At 47.2% G+C, this 21,861-nt stretch overlaps 1 protein-coding gene across 1 annotated transcript; it reads right to left on the bottom strand.

Moving 5' to 3' along the window:
* Positions 1-583: 583 nt before the first annotated feature.
* NHLRC4 (NHL repeat containing 4) lies at positions 584-4,973 on the bottom strand. The gene is made up of 2 exons (XM_073361418.1): positions 4,896-4,973; positions 584-2,089 (listed from the first exon to the last, which is right to left on the bottom strand). Exons 1-2 carry the CDS (start codon positions 4,962-4,964, stop codon positions 962-964), a joined length of 1,197 nt encoding a protein of 398 aa, XP_073217519.1. The 5' UTR covers positions 4,965-4,973; the 3' UTR covers positions 584-961.
* Between the last annotated feature and the right edge of the window lie 16,888 nt (positions 4,974-21,861).

Genomic DNA, 21,861 nt, shown 5'->3' with positions numbered 1-21,861 from the left:
GGTGGGACACCCTCTTCCTTCCCTCCCACACCCCTTCTGCAGCATGTTGCCGTTTGCTGATAAGGTTCGTGTGTGCGCTTCACATACTCCTGCTCTTGGCTGTCCAAGGTGGCAGACAATTGCGGCATGATAGAAGGGTGTGGGGCTCAACCCCAGCTGCGGGATTTGCAATGCTTACTACCAAGTATAGGGCACTCAGTGCCAGTTGTGGAGTGTGTCTGTGCAACATTCACTACAGGACTATGGGGTAGTCAATGACAGTTGTGTGTGTGTGTGCATGTCAGGCTTATTGCAAAAATGTGAGACACTCAGTCCCCATGGTGCAGTTGTGCATGTGTGTGTTATTGTATGTGTGTGGAATGCTCGCTGCACAAATGTGGGGCGCTCAGTCCTGGTTATATGTGCATGTGTATCATGATCACTATAGAAATTTGGTGATCTCAGCCTGGCAATCATTTTAGTGTCTCTATTCTGAACTCCTTGCTTTCTGTGGATATTTTTCCAGCCCTGGGATGCGCAGTGTACTCAATGCCCTTTGTAGTGTCTAAAACAAAAAGGCCAAACAAAACCATCTGACCCACAAATAATCAGTTATCTTTAATGTTTAACTCCATCCTGATGAAGGCTATTGTGAACTACACACAATGGACAATGCTATCCTGTTCCTGACCTAGGCTTGATTCTCAATTCACACCATCTTCCTTGATTCCATAAATGTGAAGACCCAGCCAGTCTGAGATTGGTATGTGTTGATGACAGGTATCTATTCTAGCATCTGGAAGGGAATAGCCTTTATGTGCAGGAGGGATGAGAGGGAATTCTGAGTAATCATGACACATCTTAAGCTACTGTAGTGGAGGTGACCCAATCCAAATAACTCAGGTAGAATTCTGGGGTCCCAGTTCTTGTCTCTGCCAGCAGATGTCACTGTAAGGCAATCACATAACTGAAATAAATGGTTTCAATGCAGAATTGTTGAGCCCTTTCTAGGACTTGGCTTTGGACTGTCACTGGCCACCCAAGGATTATCGGAACTATAGGGGGGTCTCACACGGTATTTAAAGACGTTGACACAATTATCCCCAGAGTCTGCTACTAAAAGCAGCCCAGAGTTGGAACAAGCCACTCCTGCAGGCTTCCGCAGCCCCTTAGAAACCAGGCAGATGGGAGACCCGCTCTTGGGGAACAGGTGGACTGCTCGGTGCTGTTCATCTGCCACAATTATGTTGCCTTCTACGTCGGCACAGACCCCAGCTGGGTTGCCAAACTGGTGCCCGTATCTGCAGCCAAGGGAGCCCACCAGCTTATGGTTGCTATTGAAGAGCTTCACGTCACCACATTCCTCGCTCACAATGAACCCGCCATCACGTGCCAAACAGACATAGCGGGGTCCACACAGGTTGGAGATGGAGTGGGTATTCTGTATCCTGAAGGCATGGTCCAGAGCAAAACTGTGGACTTTGCCCTGAGTGTAGTCTGCTACCAGGATCCTTCCTGTGGAGTCCACTCCAATACCCCTGGGAGAATCAACCTTCCCGATTTTGATCCACTCCCCTTTGGAAAATTTGGAGTGATGGTTGAAGATGTGGATGGTCCCATTCATCATGTCCGTTACAGCTACCATCCCTGCCCGAGTCACAGTCACATCTTCTGGCAAAAAGGATTCACTTTCCTTTCCCTGTTCCACACATGGTAAGGACTGCAAAGTCTGACCCGAGCGAGTGAGGATGTGGACCCAGGGTGCATTCTCACTAGTCACATAGATAGAGCCATCCAGCGAGCAATGGATTCCACTTGGTCCCCCATAGCGGCAGCCATTGGGGTTGGGGATCTGCTGAACCAGGTCATTTTGTCGGTAGTGGAGGAGGTTTCTGATGTTGTCCAGGTCGTGGCAGATGACCTTTGCCTTCTCAGCCAGCTGGTGGACTTGATGTTCTGTCACCATGCCCATCCCATGATGGTTGCTCAGAAGTGGGCTTGCCTTCTGGAGTGTAGTGTCTGATTTCATTTGGAGCGTGTAAACAGTCTTCAGAAGTTTCTCCTTCCGCCAGGTGGCCTCCAGAGTATAGTCCATGGCTAGTTTCTCTTCCTGTTTGGAAAAAGTGATACAATCATTACAGTTCCCACTGAGCAATATCCTCTGAGGGCAGAGTCTGATTGCAGATACACTAGTGTAAATCCAGAACAGTTCCATTGACTTCAGTGGACCCATGTATTTAAGACCAGATTCTGGCCTCTTATACAAATATATATACAAGAAATAAAGGCAAACAGGGAAGGGGTTACCCTTGTATAACGTCTGATTCCGAGACTCTGGGATTTCCTAAGAAACAGGGCCACATTCTCAGCTGGCGTAAACTGGCATAGGTCCATTGACTTCACTGAAGATTATACTAGCTGAGGATCTGGTGCAGGGTTTTTATAATTCACAGTGGTGTCGGCGCAGGCTAGCCTACAGGATCACTAGGTCTGTATCTGGTACTCTTTGTGTTAGTGGGCTGGCCCCAGCATCGCTTAATTCATTTTTTTCTATAACTCCATTTATTGAAGCAACACTCAATATTTGCGTAAACCAGTGGTCCCAAAACCTGGGGGGCTCAGAGGAATGTTCAGGAGGGTGCTTCGTGGGGCCCGGGCCAGCCACCAAGGGGGTTGGGGAGGGAGTGCCACTCAGCCCTGCTCTGCCCCCAGCCCCAGCTCCAGCCCCAGCTCCACTCTGCCCTCAGCCCAGCTCCATCAGGCCCCAGCCGCAGCTCTGCTGCTCCGCCCTCAGCCCAGCTCTGCTCTCATTCCCTCTCCACCCCCAGGCCAGCTCCTCCCCCATCCCCAGTTCTCCCCTAGCTTCACCCTCAGCCCAAGCTCCTCTGCTGAGCCAACTGTGCAGTAATGGAGGGGGTTGTGGACGGATTCCATTACTTGTAAAGCGGGGGGGACACGACAGGAAAAGTTTGGACACCACTGGCCTTAAAGAATCAGGCAGATTGTTCAGATGTGGGTTTGCATTGTTTGCTCAACACCAGTTTTGTTTTCAGGTTCAGATGTAGTCAGCAGCTTTGCCAAGTGTGAAAAAAATGGTCTTTAAAGAGTCAGAAGGCATGGAAAAAGCACACAGCATCTGTGTGTGGCTTATCTGGTGACTTGCACTCTGAAATAAATGCCCGTGTATTTATTTTAAAAAATCAGACATTCAACGATATGTAATGCTATCATAACCAATGCTAACACAGGGGAGGTTTATGTCTTCCTCCAGAGAGGTTTATGTCTGCTACTGCTGCCCTTAAACTACTGTAGCTGCTCCTTTAACTAAATCAGAAGTGCCTCCTACTTTGAAAGTCAGAGGTTCCACATTCAGTCCCCGCAGACAGTTCAGCCAAGAATGTTGTTACAATTTTATTTGAACCTGAGATCAGACATAGGGGTTGGGTTGGGGATTTTCTCTCCTTCATCTCTTCAAAAAACAAGACAATTAGGAAATTAAATGCACAAAACTCAGGAAATTTAAAGATATGGGCCCCAGTCCTACAGTCGGTTCCACACAGACTGACTCCATTGCAGGATCAGGGCCCTGGTTCCCATAGGTTTCAGAGTAACAGCCGTGTTAGTCTGTATTCACAAAAAGAAAAGGAGTACTTGTGGCACCTTAGAGACTAACAAATTTATTTGAGCATAAGCTTTCGTGAGCTATAGCTCACTTCATCGGATGCATACATGAAACCATAGTAACCTAAAGGGCTACATTACACAAACTCACTGCATGACCATTTTAAATAAGAGGAAACCAATGCACCATGAGTCCGAGCGACTAGAGCCGAATTAACGCTCCTAGTGAAGAGTTTATCTGAGAGAAGTAGCCTTTTTAAAAGTGCCTGTATTTCCATGAACAGACTCTGATTTCTACACATTTGTACTTTTTCAATGAGAACCTGTTTTAGCTGCTAGTGGTTGTTTATGAATGATTACGTTGGCTAGATCTTGTACTATGTTCTTTGCAGCATGTGACTGGTCATCAGCACAAGATGTTGTCACTGCTTCTTGACTAGGTGAGTAAAACTTTCCAAACAATTGCAGGGGGGGAAGACTTCAGGTGCAAGTATCCATCTCAGTGTGTAATTTCCCTTATTTGCATGCAAATATGGGAATGTCTATGAAAACCAGTCATTCCCTAAACAGCCATGCAGACAAAAATCCCATTTGCACAACAGTTTGTGGAAAAGCAAACAAAAACACAGACACAAATATGGTTGAACTCAGCTGTTCTTTGGATCTGAGGGTTGGGAATACAGTGGTGCAGTTTTCTTCTCCATCTACTTTCCACTCACTTAAAGCTCAACTACACTGCAGCACCATGCAGTGACCGGTGCACCTTGGAGCTTGCTCATCGTGCCAATAATAACCACCTTTTGATCAGTAGATCTCAAAGCACTTTACAAAGGAGGTCAGTGGCATTACCCCCATTTTGGGTATAGAGGAATGGAGACACAGAGACATAAAGTGCCATGTCCTAGGGCATCTAGCAGTAGAGCCAGCACTCTAACCCCAGGCCACACAGGAATACGCACACCCATAGGCATACAGCGTAGGCTCATACAATGCACATCTTTCTCTGAGACTGTCGTTACAATCAGCAGTCATCCCAGCAATAAGCGTATTACATCCAGAGCTCTGTTTGTGACGTCTGAGCTCGGGCACACATTGAGACAGCAACTTAGGTCAAAGGTTTCCGGCTTGCTTAGCTAAACTTGGACAGCTGATTCCATAGCTGGACTCCTTTTCAGAAGCCACTAATTTTGAGGCCTAACTATGGATTGAGGTGCCAGTTTGCAGGTACCTAGATGGGACAATTTTGGCCTAAACAAAGGCATAAAAACACAGCCCAAGAAATACGTTGCATATACCTTGTTCTGCTGTGTGCGTGGAGAGCTTTTCCTCCCACTGATTTGCTGCTCCCCTGTTGCTTCCCACATCCCTGCAGCGCAGGTCTCGCAGGAAGGGATGAGTTGGGCTGTGAGCTGCTTTTGTTGTTAGCAACCGAGCTCAACTCAGCCGCTCACTGTGCCTGTGTCAACATGACTGGGCTGCCTAACCCAAGCAGGGCTGGACTTCTGGAAGCAGAGCAGGCCCGGCCCTCTGGAAGCAGAGCAGGCCCATTGGGAAAGGCAATGCAGCACGCTAATGGGGGAACTACACCTGTAGGGAGCAGGGCCAGGAGGCAGGGAAGTAGGGATTGTCCCATCACTTGCACCTTCCTCTGAGGATCTCAAAGCACTTTGCACACATTAGTGAGTTAATTTTTGCAGCAGGGCAGGACAGGGCAGAATTATCATTCCCATTTTACAGATGGGGAGACTGAGGCACAGGAGGTTAAAGGCCAAATCCTGCCCTGGGCTGTGCTGGTGGGAGAAGAGGGCATAGGGTGCTCAGCACCAGCACAGAGTTCTTACCTAGCTCTCAAGAGAATGCTAGGAAAGGGGCTGTCATCTGTACCTGGAGGGCTTGCTGCTTCTTCTCATGGGGGGCAGGTGTGTCCTGGTAGACGGAGTACAGGGCTGGGGCAGTCGGGACTGCTGGGTCCTTTTACTGACTGTGCTGCTGATTCACTGTGTGACCTTGGGCCAGTCACTTTCCAGCCCTGTGCCTCAGGCTTCCCATGTATAAAATGGGAGATAGTGATTCTTTCCCAACTCTGCGAGGCGCTTTGAGATCAATGAATGAGAAGCTGCTACGCATTATTATTGTCAATGAAGCAGCTCGGAGCCCCTCCGGTGCCCAGTCTGAGCTATCTCATGCCCTGCACTTGCTGGATGACTCTTGTATTAACAAGCAGGTCTGTTCTCCTCCACCCCCTCCAGCATGGCTCTGACTGGTAATGGCAGGATTTGCTCTAACGGAATATGCTACCCAAGGTTACATGGCAAGATGGTGGCAAAGACAGGAATAAATGCCAGTTCTTCTTACGCCTGGATTTATGCTGCAACAACTACTAGACCATGCGTCTCCGCTTCCAGCTTCTCTCCAGTGACCAGGTGTACACCCTGTCTGCCATTATGCTTGCCCTTCTGTTTCCCATCCCGGCTGAAAACTAGCAGATCAAAGACAACCAATGGCCCAAAACAATCAAACTTCTAGGGCATGGGCTCAGGTTTGGTTTCAAGGATGCAGTGGGAGGACCTTTACCTGAGCCATTTCAGCCCCCTAGTGAAAGTGTTGTACATCTGCTCAGCTCAAGTAAGGAAAAGACTCATGACTGTCATGAATCTACCCTTATGACTGTTCCTGTACCCAGAAGAATCAGCTGGGTACAATCTGAAATGTCTGGATCAGAATTTCCCCAAACACTGGTGGGGTTGGGATGTAGGAGTTTTGGTTCTATCTGTTGCAGAGATGGGCTAAAGCTGGGGAGTATGTATCTGGAGCAGAACTTCCCTGAATTTGAATCTACAGGTGGGCTTGGTTCTGTTCAGTGCTGAGGTGGATTCAAGCTATGGAGCATGCGTCTGGATCAGAACTTCACCAAAGTCTGGGGATGTTTGAATCTGGAATCTCTGGTTCTGTCCCTGTTGCTGTTCTGTTGCTGAGATGGACTCAGGTTGGATCTGGAGTTTGGATTGTTGTACTGAGCTATGGCTTTTGTATCTAGCTCAGAACTTCCCTGAAGTATGGGGGTGTTTGGATCAGGGATTTCATTCTGTCTGCAGTGGAAACAGCTCCAGCTGTGGAGCTTGGATCTAGGTGAGCCATCTTCCAAAGGTTGGGGGTGTTTGGATTTGGGGTCTCCAGTGCAAATAAATATCATATATAACTAGAGGTGACAAGCAGGACAGTCTCAGCTGGACACTGGGAGGACTGTAGGAGGCTTCAAAAACCATCTCCCACGGCAACAGGGTTTGACCTTTTGTTGCGCTGTTGTTGGTTTGATAAACAAACACAGCCATTGGCCCTTGGGCTCACATTCACCTTTTCAGGACTGTGGCCCTGTCACAACCTGTTTGAGAGCCACCCCTGAAGCCCTAGAGACACCTCTGTCAAGGCAAGGTCCTGACAGAGCTCAGCGCCCTGCCTTGGCCAGGCCCACCTTGGGACAAGGGACTGCAGGGCACGGAGACAGAAGTACTCCCTGCTCCCTTGTGGAGATATCCCAAGTCCCAGTACTAACTGGCTGCCTGGCTCAGTTGGGGGGTGGGCTGGGCTGCAGGGACAGAGATCCAGGGGCCCAATTCAGGCTTGCCATAAGGAGGTTCCTCTCCCATTGATTCCAGTAGAGTGCCCCCGATTGAGCTAGCCCCAGGTGAGTTGTATGAATGGGGTAACTCCTCCCACAGCTCCATTGACCTCCAACAATATTAGGAGCCCTCTGGGAGTTCAGGCAAGTTCTAAAGGGGATTCCCTCTTCTGAAGCCTGTCTGCATTCCAGATGGAGATCTCTGTTGTGGGCATGATAGCTTCTGGGGGAGCATGCATAGCCCACCTGGGGACCTGGAAGGTGCCCTGAAATGCCAGCGGCATCAGGGAGATAGGGGAAGTAAGGCCAAGAGACTATACAGAGAAGCAGTCGACAGGCATCCCAATGTGGAGGACTAATTGTGTTGAAGAAGGTAAGGTTTATTCTTCTTGGTGAAATTGTCTATTGCAATTATTCATCAATTGGCTGCCTCAGGGATCTAGTAACAGGCTGAGGAAGGGGCCTCCCACCCATACCACAGAAGGCAGTGGGGCAGCAGGGTAATGCTATATATATGGGGGTAAATTCCTTCTTGCCCCCTGCATGTGATCTGCTGATTTCCTGAAGAATGAGCTTTGATTACCTAGTTTTAGCCTGATCACAAAGTTATCCAGCCCTTTAAAAGACCAGCCACAGAATGTGATCATATAGATCCTGCACAGGTCTCAAAAGAACATGCATATCTTTGCATTCACTTCTGCTGTTTTTAACCTCTGTCTGGGATAGGCACAGGGAAATCCCCCCTTGAGGGCATACTCTCCCTGCCAAGTACAAAAGGAGACAGAGAGCTTCCCCTCTTCCCTGGGACAACTATGGTGGAGCTGGGAGGTCATATCCCTGAACAGGTCTCTGGAAGCATCACTGCTCCTTCCCCACTGCCCATGTGTGGCTCTCTCCTAACTCGGATGGCAGAGTAACAGCTACTGCCTTGAGGAAAAAGCAAAAGAAATATCCCATATCTTCTCCACACGCCCAGCCCCTCGCCATCAGCAAGTAGGAGAGTGCAGAGGACCAGTTACCTATACAGCCAAAGACACATATAGTTTCAGTTCAGGTAGATTTCATTAACCCTTTGATTTTGGGCATCTCCATTCCCAGAAACATAAGCAGCAGCTTTAGGGATCCTGAAAAGGGCTACAGCCTGTTTGGCAATGTCATCATTAATAATAATAAAAATACATACCACCGTGCAAACACCAATGCTGCTCACTACCTTCCCACTCAGCCTGGATGTTTGACTGCAGTTTCCCCATCTGGTCACCAGGAGGCTTAGTCTATCTAAATAACCACGGAAGAAAAATAACTGTCAATAATTAAAAAACAAAGTGTGTGAGAGAGACAGAGTTTACCAGCCGTGCATTTTAAAACAATAACTGAAGTAAAAGCAGGTTTCAGAGTAACAGCCGTGTTAGTCTGTATTCGCAAAAAGAAAAGGAGTACTTGTGGCACCTTAGAGACTAACCAATTTATTTGAGCATGAGCTTTCGTGAGCTACAGCTCACTTCATCGGATGCATACTGTGGAAACTGCAGCAGACTTTATATACACACAGAGAATATGAAACAATACCTCCTCCCACCCCACTGTCCTGCTGGTAATAGCTTATCTAAAGTGATCATCAAGTTGGGCCATTTCCAGCACAAATCCACGTTTTCTCACCCTCCACACCCCCCCCCCCAAATTCACTCTCCTGCTGGTAATAGCCCATCCAAAGTGACAACTCTCTACACAATGTGCATGATAATCAAGTTGGGCCATTTCCTGCACAAATCCGGGTTCTCTCACCCCCTCACCCCCCTCCAAAAAACACACACACAAACTCACTATCCTGCTGGTAATAGCTCATCCAAAGTGACCACTCTCCCTACAATGTGCATGATAATCAAGGTGGGCCATTTCCAGCACAAATTCAGGTTTTCTCACCCCCCCACCCCCATACACACACAAACTCACTCTCCTGCTGGTAATAGCTCATCCAAAGTGACCACTCTCCCTACAATGTGCATGGTAATCAAGGTGGGCCATGTCCAGCACAAATCCAGGCTTTCTCACCCCCCCCCCCCTTTTTTTTTCTAGGGACACACACACACACACACAAACTCACTCTCCTGCTGGCAATAGCTCATCCAAACTGACCACTCTCCAAGTTTAAATCCAAGTTAAACCAGAACGTCTGGGGGGGGGGTAGGAAAAAACAAGGGGAAATAGGCTACCTTGCATAATGACTTAGCCACTCCCAGTCTCTATTTAAGCCTAAATTAATAGTATCCAATTTGCAAATGAATTCCCATTCAGCAGTTTCTCGCTGGAGTCTGGTTTTGAAGTTTTTTTGTTTTAAGATAGCGACCTTCATGTCTGTAATTGCGTGACCAGAGAGATTGAAGTGTTCTCCGACTGGTTTATGAATGTTATAATTCTTGACATCTGATTTGTGTCCATTTATTCTTTTACGTAGAGACTGTCCAGTTTGACCAATGTAAATGGCAGAGGGGCATTCCTGGCACATGATGGCATATATCACATTGGTGGATGTGCAGGTGAACGAGCCTCTGATAGTGTGGCTGATGTTATTAGGCCCTGTGATGGTGTCCCCTGAATAGATATGTGGGCACAGTTGGCAACGGGCTTTGTTGCAAGGATAAGTTCCTGGGTTAGTGGTTCTGTTGTGTGGTATGTGGTTGTTGGTGAGTATTTGCTTCAGGTTGCGGGGCTGTCTGTAGGCAAGGACTGGCCTGTCTCCCAAGATTTGTGAGAGTGTTGGGTCATCCTTTAGGATAGGTTGTAGATCCTTAATAATGCGTTGGAGGGGTTTTAGTTGGGGGCTGAAGGTGACGGCTAATGGCGTTCTGTTATTTTCTTTGTTAGGCCTGTCCTGTAGTAGGTAACTTCTGGGAACTCTTCTGGCTCTATCAGTCTGTTTCTTTACTTCCGCAGGTGGGTATTGTAGTTGTAAGAAAGCTTGACAGAGATCTTGTAGGTGTTTGTCTCTGTCTGAGGGGTTGGAGCAAATCCGGTTGTATCGCAGAGCTTGGCTGTAGACGATGGATTGTGTGGTGTGGTCAGGGTGAAAGCTGGAGGCATGTAGGTAGGAATAGCGGTCAGTAGGTTTCCGGTATAGGGTGGTGTTTATGTGACCATTGTTTATTAGCACTGTAGTGTCCAGGAAGTGGATCTCTTGTGTGGACTGGACCAGGCTGAGGTTGATGGTGGGATGGAAGTTGTTGAAATCATGGTGGAATTCCTCAAGGGCTTCTTTTCCATGGGTCCAGATGATGAAGATGTCCTCAATATAGCGCAAGTAGAGTAGGGGCATTAGGGGACGAGAGCTGAGGAAGCGTTGTTCTAAATCAGCCATAAAAATGTTGGCATACTGTGGGGCCATGCGGGTACCCATAGCAGTGCCGCTGATCTGAAGGTATACATTGTCCCCAAATGTAAAATAGTTATGGGTAAGGACAAAGTCACAAAGTTCAGCCACCAGGTTAGCCGTGACATTATCGGGGATAGTGTTCTTGACGGCTTGTAATCCATCTTTGTGAGGAATGTTGGTGTAGAGGGCTTCTACATCCATAGTGGCCAGGATGGTGTTATCAGGAAGATCACCGATGGATTGAAGTTTCCTCAGGAAGTCAGTGGTGTCTCGAAGGTAGCTCGGAGTGCTGGTAGCGTAGGGCCTGAGGAGGGAGTCTACATAGCCAGACAATCCTGCTGTCAGGGTGCCAATGCCTGAGATGAAGGGGCGCCCAGGATTTCCAGGTTTATGGATCTTGGGTAGTAGATAGAATATCCCAGGTCGGTGTTCCAGGGGTGTGTCTGTGCGGATTTGATCTTGTGCTTTTTCAGGGAGTTTCTTGAGCAAATGGTGTAGTTGCTTTTGGTAACTCTCAGTGGGATCAGAGGGTAATGGCTTGTAGAAACTCGTGTTGGAGAGCTGCCGAGCAGCCTCTTGTTCATATTCCGACCTATTCATGATGACAACAGCACCTCCTTTGTCAGCCTTTTTGATTATGATGTCAGAGTTGTTTCTGAGGCTGTGGATGGCATTGCGTTCCGCATGGCTGAGGTTATGGGGCAAATGATGCTGCTTTTCCACAATTTCAGCCCGTGCACATCGGCGGAAGCACTCTATGTAGAAGTCCAGTCTGCTGTTTCGACCCTCAGCAGGAGTCCACCTAGAATCCCTCTTTTTGTAGTGTTGGTAGGGAGGTCTCTGTGGATTAGTATGTTGTTCAGAGGTATGTTGGAAATATTCCTTGAGTCGGAGACGTCGAAAATAGGATTCTAGGTCACCACAGAACTGTATCATGTTCGTGGGGGTGGAGGGGCAGAAGGAGAGGCCCCGAGATAGAACAGCTGCTTCTGCTGGGCTGAGAGTATAGTTGGATAGGTTAACAATATTGCTGGGTGGGTTGAGGGAACCATTGCTGTGGCCCCTTGTAGCATGTAGTAGTTTAGAAAGTTTAGTGTCCTTTTTCTTTTGTAGAGAAGCAAAGTGTGCGTTGTAAATGGCTTGTCTAGTTTTAGTAAAATCCAGCCACGAGGAAGTTTGTGTGGAAGGTTGGTTTTTTATGAGAGTATCCATTTTTGAGAGCTCATTCTTAATCTTTCCCTGTTTGCTGTAGAGGATGTTGATCAGGTGATTCCGCAGTTTCTTTGAGAGCGTGTGGCACAAGCTGTCAGCATAGTCTGTGTGGTATGTAGATTGTAATGGATTTTTTACCTTCAGTCCTTTTGGTACGATGTCCATCTGTTTGCATTTGGAAAGGAAGATGATGTCTGTCTTTATCTGTGCAAAAGCAGTTTAAAGTATGAACCCTGTCTGCTTCAATGTCGCATCCATTCTGCCTCTCTAAATTCTTCCCTGCAGGTTGACTGTGATACAGAATTTTCACTTCCTGTCCTAAACCCATGGGCCATGTTGCTTTGTGATATTAAACAGCTGCAAAATTTCACGCCAATGGAGGCTACGTCTCAGTGCTAGGAGACACCACCACCCCTTGTATAGTTTATATGATAGTTTGTTAAGGGCTTTGGGATTCTTCGGGATCTATAAAAAAGCAAGATCTATCCATCTATCCAGAATAGGGTGGACCAGGGGCCCATTTTTTGCCACTGCCTCCCCCCACCTTTCCTTTACCCCCAAGGTCCTGCCCCTCCAGCCAGGCGGGCAGCTGGAGCCTGGCCAGGGAGCCCAAGCAGCAGGGGGTACTGCTGCGGACCCACCACTGCCCAGGGTGGAAGGGCCAGGAAGAGCCCCCAGCCCATGTCCCTACCCCGCAGGCTCCCCACCCAGGGCAGGTGGAGGATCTGTGGCTCCTCACAGCTGCCTGACTGTGTGGCTGTGGCCGGGCTGCGGCTCCGAGGCCCCATCCCTTGGCTGAAGCCAGTTTGGGGTAAGAGCCGCATGGCCAGGCAGCTGTGGAGAGCTGTGAACCCTCTATCTGCCCTGGGTCGGGGACTCATATGGCGGGGACATGGGCTGGGGGCTGCTCTTGACCATCCACCCCAGACAGGTGGAGGGTCTGCGACTCCCAGCCCGCTCCAGCTTCTGGCTTGGCTGGGGGTGGGGCCTCAGGTGGAAGGTATGGAAGCGGCAGGGCCCCTGGCTTCTCCACTTTTGGGAAGGCTCCGCGGGGGCTAGATCTATCTATCTAATCTTAGCTTGCAGTGTTGTTGTAGCTGTGTTGGTACCAGGATACTAGAGAGACAAGGTGAGTGAGGTAATATTATTAGAGCAACTTCTGTTGGTGAAAGAGATGAGCTTTCAAGAGCAGAAGTTGGTCACATTAAAGATATTGCTTCAACCACCTTGTCTATCTAATCTTTGGTACTTACACAAGCTCCCATTTCCATAGTATCTGAGCTTCATTCTCTGGTCACCTATCTATTTACATTGCTATGCCAATGATTAGAGACTGTTGTAGTTAAAGTTGCAGGAGCATTTCCATGTCCACTCCCTGTTTTCAGTCACTCGTATCTTTCACCTGTTAGGCTGAAATTTTCCATGCTTGACCTTTGTCTAAAGATGGATTTTGGGAGGGGAACTCTGAGCAAAAATGGTTTCACCATTTTTGAATAGGAGGGGAATGAAACAATATATATGCTTTTGCTTTCTAAAGTACAGCAAAAAAAAAATCTTTGGGTGTTTCTTTGACAGTTCTGTAGCACAAATGGTTGGGGTTATAAAGGTGAAATATGGCACTTCCAAACTATGATGGCAAAGCTGTGAGTGGGAGTCATTCTCTGTGTGTAGTAGCAGGACAAGTTCTAGTTGTGATTTTGTCCTTTTTAGTTCTCTGAAGCTGTCTGGTTTCCTGTAAGGCAGGACCAGGCTGATGGCTGGAATTGTTATGCTAGCTGACTTCTTGCTTGCTGTGTGCCTTACTGTGCTGCTAGCATAAGGGGGTGTTGTTTCAAAGGAGAATTTGAAAGGATGCTTGAACCCTAATAGCACTGGCTATATTACTCCTGGGCACTGCATTCTCTCTCCCTGTTTCCCTATAGCAGTTTTACCTAGCTGTAAGGAAGTGGTATGCTTTGATTTTGAGTGGCAATTTGGTTTGTCTCTTATATGTTTCCTATGCCCTTTGATTGACTGGCCAATAACATTTGTAAGATCATAATATCTGGGTCTTTTTTTCTGAGACACGTTGTGACTGGTCCCTTCCCTGCCCCCGGGTGCCACCTGGAACTGGGGTACCACTGATCCCCCTGACCCACCAGCCTGAGCTCCCTCTCACACTGTGGTGCTGTAACAAGTTGCTAAGCTCTCCAAGCTTGCTCTTTCACCAGCATACACACAGGTAGGGACACACCCAGCTGCAGCACTACACACAGAGTTGCTGAGATCAGCTTTGCATGGGGAGGCAGCTAAGGCACCTCCCAGTTCCTAAGGCATGCACCCCACTTTGGAGGGTAAACGCAAAATTGTACCATGTTGCCCTGCACAGAGAACTGTACAGTGTAAGCTCATGAAATTCGCCCCCTCCTTCAATGTGGAGAGAGATAGGCAACAGCTTTCTGCCCCAAGTTATAATTTCCACACACTCTAGTTTTAGACAAAACAAAAACAAGTTTATTAACTACAAAAGATAGATTTTAAGTGATTATAAGTGATAGCAAACAGATCAAAGCAGATTAACATAGTAAATAAAAAAACAGCAAACTGATCTTAACACACTAGAAAGGTAGGATATGAATTAGAAAATTTTCACACTGAGTGATAAACAGGCTCGCAGATTCTTAAGGCACAAGCTGCCTTGGCTTTCCCAGGTTTTCACACACAGGCTAAAAATCCCTCTAACCTGGGACCATCACTTTCCACAGTTCAGTCTTTGTTCCTCAGGTATTTCCAGGTGTGTTGTTGTAGGGAGAGTGAGGTACCATCGTGATGTCATTGTCTCCCTTTTATATCTGCTTCCCACTTGCTCTTTTGTTTTGACCTGGGTCAAACAGTTCCCATTGTGTAGTGCTATCTCTGAAAGGTTTCTGTTGTACACAGTCCCTGGGGTAATCCTTGTGCTTGTGTGCATTTCCTCAATAAGCCATTAACATTGTTTGGCTTTTTTACTGTTGTACCTGAAAGGCTGCTTGTGGGTGTTTTCAACCTCACAACACGTTTCAGTAATACATACTTAGCCAAACTTCATAACTTACATATGACGATGGCATATACAATCCAACAAGATATTAATGTCTAGCAGATCAAGACTTCTAGAATGATACCTCACAAGGCATATTTTGTACAAAACATATCCTAATTACATGATAGTGGTGAATATTGGGGTGTCAGGGTGTCACACATGTAATGGACCAAATGCTCCATAGAGTGGCTTTAAATTTAGGCACTTAACTTTGAAAACCTAAATTTTGTGGCAGCCCAAAGCTTGGGCACTAAAATATTGGATACTCAAAATATGTGGACACCCAAAATTGAGAGCTGAATAGAGGCCACTTCGGAAATTTGGTCTTAAGAAATTAACTCCATGTGACTCCAGACCCAGTAACATACAAGTGAGGGGGTTAGTCTGGTTTTCTGATGACCATGGCATCCAGGTGAGGCATGGAGCAGCAGCTCTCCCCAGATTCATAGATTCCTACATTCCAAGGCCATCGTGATCATCTGGCCTGACCTCCTGTGTCACACAGAACATAGGGCTTCCCTAATTTATTCCTGTTTCAACTACACCTATACCCCGATATAACATGATCCGATATAACACAAATGTGGATATAACGCAGTAAAGCAGTGATCGGGGGGGGGGGAGGCGGGGGGCTGCATGCTCCGGTGGATCAAAGCAAGTTCAATATAAAGTGATTTCACCTATAATGTGGTGAGATTTTTTGGCTCGCAAGGACAGCGTTATATTGGGGTAGAGGTGTATTTGAAGCAGATAACTTGGGGATCTGTTCTTGTCATACTTCCTGGACTGTGTGATTGCTTGTAGGTGCTATTTTGAAGTAGGAGGCTAGTGACCCTCTGTGGTCACCCCATATTCCCATACAACTTGTACCTTCAGCAGTCAAAACTGGTGCATCCTTTCCTATGGCCCATTCTATGAACAGTCTGCAGATCTCTACACCAACACCCACAGGTGCTGAATCTCCTCCCACATATACTGATTTACTCCTGTAAATTAGGAGGGACTCCAAAAGAAGTCATTATGAGATCAGAAACAGGTCTAGGGTCCTGAACGGCTTACTAAATACCCCAAGATCTTATCTATTTTTTCCTAGTTTCCATCTAGACAAGAAACCCCTGGTTGATGCGAACACCAAGTGCAAAAAGAGAGGTTTCAGAGTAACAGCCATGTTAGTCTGTATTTGCAAAAAGAAAAGGAGTACTTGTGGCACCTTAGAGACTAACCAATTTATTTGAGCATAAGCTTTTGTGAGCTACAGCTCACTTCATCGGATGCATACTGTGTGCATCCGATGAAGTGAGCTGTAGCTCACGAAAGCTTATGCTCAAATAAATTGGTTAGTCTCTAAGGTGCCACAAGTACTCCTTTTCTTTTTGCAAAAAGAGAGATGAAGTAGGAGTTGATCAGACATCATGGTCAGCTGTTCAGCTGTGATTTTTCCTGGCCGTGCTCTGAGCTGGAGTGCTATAATGCTGAGAGGAAACATGCTTTCTGTTACGCTCTGCAAACCTCAGGGAATGTCAGTTTCAGATAGAACCAGGAAAACTTTGCTTTCACTCTTACTTGGTTCCTTCTACCTTCTCAGAAGGCATCCACCATGATGATATGACATCCACCACGATGATCTTCTTCCGGTCCTCGTTGGCTGTCGGTTCTGGGGATGGCAGAGTTTACGGCAACCTTCCCCAAGGGTGGTGGGATGGCTTTAGACAGTTGATCTTGGATAGCATTGTGTCGCAGCTGCCAGGCTCTGGAATGGGGCTTGCAGCTACACGGGACATGGGGTAGCGTCTCGTTGGCGTAGCCACACTTCCTGCATCACTTGTCCCAATTCCCGTGGCAGACGGCTCCGTTCAATGGGACACAGCTGAGTTGGGCCCTGTGGATGAACCGCCAGCCAGCAAATAGGGTGAAGCTGCCCCCAGGGAGGAAGTGGTTGCTGGCGTCCCACTTGCACGTCACCTCGAACACCTTGCCTGGTCCAGCTTCCATTTCAGGTTTTCCACTTATTGGCAGTGGATGGCATCCTTCAGGGTCCTCTCCAGCATGGTTCTAGCTCTCGGAGTGATGATAGTGTGATCTGTATTCTTCATCTGTGTCACCAGGACTCCCAGCTCCTGGCATTCCTCACACCATGTCCAGTGGCAGCCAATACATTTCTCCAGTCATTGCATAGCACTATCATAGAATCATAGAATCATAGAATATCAGGGTTGGAAGGGACCTCAGGAGGTCATCTAGTCCAACCCCCCGCTCAAAGCAGGACCAATCCCCAATTAAATTATCCCAGCCAGGGCTTTGTCAAGCCTGACCTTAAAAACTTCTAAGGAAGGAGATTCCACCACCTCCCTAGGTAACACATTCCAGTGTTTCACCACCCTCCTAGTGAAAAAGTTTTTCCTAATATCCAACCTAAACCTCCCCCACTGCAACTTGAGACCATTACTCCTTGTTCTGTCATTTGCTACCACGGAGAACAGTCTAGATCCATCCTCTTTGGAACCCCCTTTCAGGTAGTTGAAAGCAGCTATCAAATCCCCCCTCATTCTTCTCTTCCGCAGACTAAACAATCCCAGTTCCCTCAGCCTCTCCTCATAAGTCATGTGTTCCAGTCCCCTAATCATTTTTGTTGCCCTCCGCTGGACGTTTTGCAATTTTTCCACATCCTTCTTGTAGTGTGGGGCCCAAAACTGGACAGAGTACTCCAGATGAGGCCTCACAATGTCGAATAGAGGGGAACGATCACATCCCCCGATCTGCTGGCAATGCCCCTACTTATACATCCCAAAATGCCATTGGCCTTCTTGGCAACAAGGGCACACTGTTGACTCATATCTAGCTTCTCGTCCACTGTAACCCCTAGGTCCTTTTCTGCAGAACTGCTGCCTAGCTATTCAGTCTCTAGTCTGTAGCGGTGCATGGGATTCCTCTGTCCTAAGTGCAGGACTCTGCACTTGTCCTTGTTGAACCTCATCAGATTTCTTTTGGCCCAATCCTCTAATTTGTCTAGGGCCCTCTGTATCCTATCCCTACCCTCCAGCGTATCTACCTCTCCTCCCAGTTTAGTGTCATCTGCAAACTTGCGGAGGGTGCAATCCACACCATCCTCCAGATCATTTATGAAGATATTGAACAAAACCGTCCTGAGGGCCGAACCTTGGGGCACTCCACTTGATACCAGCTGCCAACTAGACATGGAGCCATTGATCACTACCCTTTGAGCCCAACAATCTAGCCAGCTTTCTATCCACCTTATCGTCCATTCATCCAACCCATACTTCTTTAACTTGCTGGCAAGAATATTGTGGGAGACCGTGTCAAAAGCTTTGCTAAAATCAAGGAACAACACATCCACTGCTTTCCCCTCATCCACAGATCCAGTAATCTCATCATAGAAGGCGATTAGATTCGTCAGGCATGACTTGCCCTTGGTGAATCCATGCTGACTAATCCTGATCACTTTCCTCTCCTCTAAGTGCTTCAGAATTGATTCCTTGAGGACCTGCTCCATGATTTTTCCAGGGACTGAGATGAGGCTGACTGGCCAGGATCCTCCTTCTTCCCTTTTTTAAAGATGGGCACTACATTAGCCTTTTTCCAGTCGTCCGGGACTTCCCCTGATCGCCATGAGTTTTGAAAGATAATGGCCAATGGCTCTGCAATCACATCTGCCAACTCCTTTAGCACTCTCAGATGCAGCGCATCCAGCTCCATGGACTTGTGCTCATCCAGCTTTTCTAAATAGTCCTGAGCCACTTCTTTCTCCACAGAGGGCTGGTCACCTCCTCCCCATGCTGTGCTGCACAGTACAGCAGTCTGAGAGCTGACCTTGTTCGTGAAGACAGAGGCAAAAAAAGCATTGAGTACCTTAGCTTTTCCCACATCCTCTGTCACTAGGTTGCCTCCCTCATTCAGTAAGGGGCCCAAACTTTCCTTGACTTTCTTCTTGTTGCTAACATACCTGAAGAAACTCTTCTTGTTACTCTTAACATCTCTTGCTAGCTGCACCTCCAGGTGTGATTTGGCCTTCCTGATTTCACTCCTGCATGCCCGAGCAATATTTTAATACTCTTCTCTGGTCATTTGTCCAATCCTCTACTTCTTGTAAGCTTCTTTTTTGTGTTTAAGATCAGCAAGGATTTCGCTGTTAAGCCAAGCTGGTCGCCTGCCATATTTACTATTCTTTCTACATATCGGGATGGTTTGTCCCTGTAACCTCAATAAGGATTCTTTAAAATACAGCCAGCTCTCCTGGACTCCTTTCCCCCTCATGTTATTCTCCCAGGGGATCCTGCCCATCAGTTCCCTGAGGGAGTCAAAGTTTGCTTTTCTGAAGTCCAGGGTCCGTATTCTGCTGCTCTCCTTTCTTCCCTGTGTCAGGATCCTGAACTCGACCATCTCATGGTCACTGCCTCCCAGGTTCCTCCAGTTGGTTCCTCCAGCACGTGCACCAGGAAATTGTCCCCTACACTTTCCAAAAACTTCCTGGATTGTCTGTGCACCACCGTATTGCTCTCCCAGCAGATATCAGGGTGATTGAAGTCTTCCCATGAGAACCAAAGCCTGCGATCTAGTAACTTCCGTGAGTTGCCGAAAGAAAGCCTTGTCCACCTCATCCCCCTGGTCCGGTGGTCTATAGCAGACTCCCACCACGACATCACCCTTGTTGCTCACACTTCTAAACTTAATCCAGAGACACTCAGGTTTTTCTGCAGTTTCATACTTGAGCTCTCAGCAGTCATACTGCTCCCTTACATACAATGCAACTCCCCCACCTTTTCTGCCCTGCCTGTCCTTCCTGAACAGTTTATATTCATCCATGACAGTACTCCAGTCATGTGAGTTATCCCACCAAGGCTCTGTTATTCCAATCACATCATAATTCTTTGACTGTGCCAGGGCTTCCAGTTCTCCCTGCTTGTTTCCCAGGCTTCTTGCATTTGTACATAGGCACTTGAGATAACTTGCTGATCATCCCTCTTTCTCAGTATGAGGTAGGAGCTCTCGCGCGCTCTGCTCGTGCTTCCTCCCGGTATCACACTTCTCCATTTACCTCAGGGCTTTGGTCTCCTTTCCCCGGTGAACCTAGTTTAAAGTCCTCCTCACTAGGTTAGCCAGCCTGCTTGCAAAAATGCTCTTCCCTCTCTTTGTTAAGTGGAGCCCGTCTCTGCCTAGCACTCCTCCTTCTTGGAACACCATCCCATGGTCAAAGAATCCAAAGCCTTCTCTCCGACACCACCTGCGTAGCCATTCGTTGACTTCCATGATTCCATTGCCGGCACGAGTCCAGAGTGAAGCAAAGTCTCCCCCGTCTCTTCCAAATTCACCTTTCAGCGAGCTGCTCAGGTTGGTGGCGATATCTTGATTGGAGGGGGTCCTGGCAATTCGCTTCTTGACAGAATCCTGCAGAACACTCTCCACGATGTTCCTCACTGTGGAGTCTGTGCACATCAGAAGGCAGAAGACATGAGGTCTTTAGCTCAGTCATTTCAAAGCTTACTTTGCTTTCACTCTTACTCACTTTGCAAACAGTTTCTTTCAAGTAGTTAACCCTCCCTACTTCTCTAACAATCCTTTGCTTCAACTCCAAAGCTGGGATGTTTCTAGCTGTGGGGACTATCCAGGAAGATTATCCACTCAGAGACATCTGAGAGCAGGTGAAAGGAAAACGTCAATCAGAACAACAGGGGGGTTGGAAAGATATATGGCAGGGATATGTTACAAACGTCAATTGCAGGAGTTGTGTCTGATTTTCTATTAGCTATCAAGGGGTGATGTTGCTGTGTAATAGAAAAGGAGTACTTGTGGCACCTTAGAGACTAACCAATTTATTTGAGCATGAGCTATAAATTGGTTAGTCTCTAAGGTGCCACAAGTACTCCTTTTCTTTTTGCGAATACAGACTAACACGGCTGTTACTCTGAAATGTGTAATAGAAATTATACACTAATCCTATCAGCGTACCTATGTGTTTGTGTTATTTGTGCTTAACCAAGCACGTGGATTAGGGCTGTTGCCTTCTGTAAATCCAAATCACACATCACAATGTTGTGACTGGAGCCAGACAACATTTTTCGACTGAACCTTTTCTTTTCTTTTCTTTTCTTTTCTTTTCTTTTCTTTTCTTTTCTCATAAAATGCAGATTCGGTAACATCAAGACATTTCATGAATTCATGCCTGTTTCACTGAATTGCTTCAGTTGGAAAAAAAGACAGAAAAATAAACAGAAAAAAATCAAAACTTTGATTTGAAACAACTTTTTGTTTTCAAATCCTTTAATTTTACAATTTTTTTCAATGAGGATATTTGGAAAATGGTTGAAATCCACATAAAAGGCTTCAGCTGACCTCAGATGAATTTTGTTTTGACTTTAGAACTGGCGGAAAATTCTGAAAAATTTCATTTTCAGGTTCACCCAAAACAATTTTTTTCTATTTTTCAGAATTACCAGTGAAATAAAAAATTGGTTATTCACACAGCTCTGGTTGTGACATTGCAATGTTGTGTTGTCTTGTCACAGTGCAGCCACTAATGTGACATCCAGATATCACACTGTCATGTCAAGATGTCATCCTGCTGAGAGGTGATACCCCAGCATGATCGAAGTGACTGTGATCCAGTGAGCATGCTGCAAACAGGAACATTCCAACAGCAACCTAGAAAATCTGAGCTGAATGGTAGTTACGACTCAGGATGGGATTGAGGGGGAGGAGCCCATGATACAACCCAGGAGATGAAGTCACGGTGAATTGAGACTCCAAAGAAAGAGGCCCTGGTCTGTCATCATGGAATGTGCAGTGGTGCCTTGAGCCCCTAGGTCATTTAGCCCTTCATGACACTGCTCCTCTGGAACAGGGTTTCTCAATCCGGGGGATGGGACCCAAAATTGGGACACCAGAATGTTTCAAAGGGTCATGTGGCAGCTCCTGTTGCTCCTGTCCCATGGGGCTGGCTGGGATTGCTCCCTGCTCCAGGCATTGCAACCTCTGGGGTCCCAG

The sequence above is a fragment of the Lepidochelys kempii genome, chromosome 10 (assembly GCF_965140265.1).
Source record: "Lepidochelys kempii isolate rLepKem1 chromosome 10, rLepKem1.hap2, whole genome shotgun sequence".
NCBI classification, from domain to species: domain Eukaryota; kingdom Metazoa; phylum Chordata; order Testudines; family Cheloniidae; genus Lepidochelys; species Lepidochelys kempii.
Note: the sequence above shows the minus strand (reverse complement) of the source record. Positions and strands in the feature narration are given on the sequence as shown.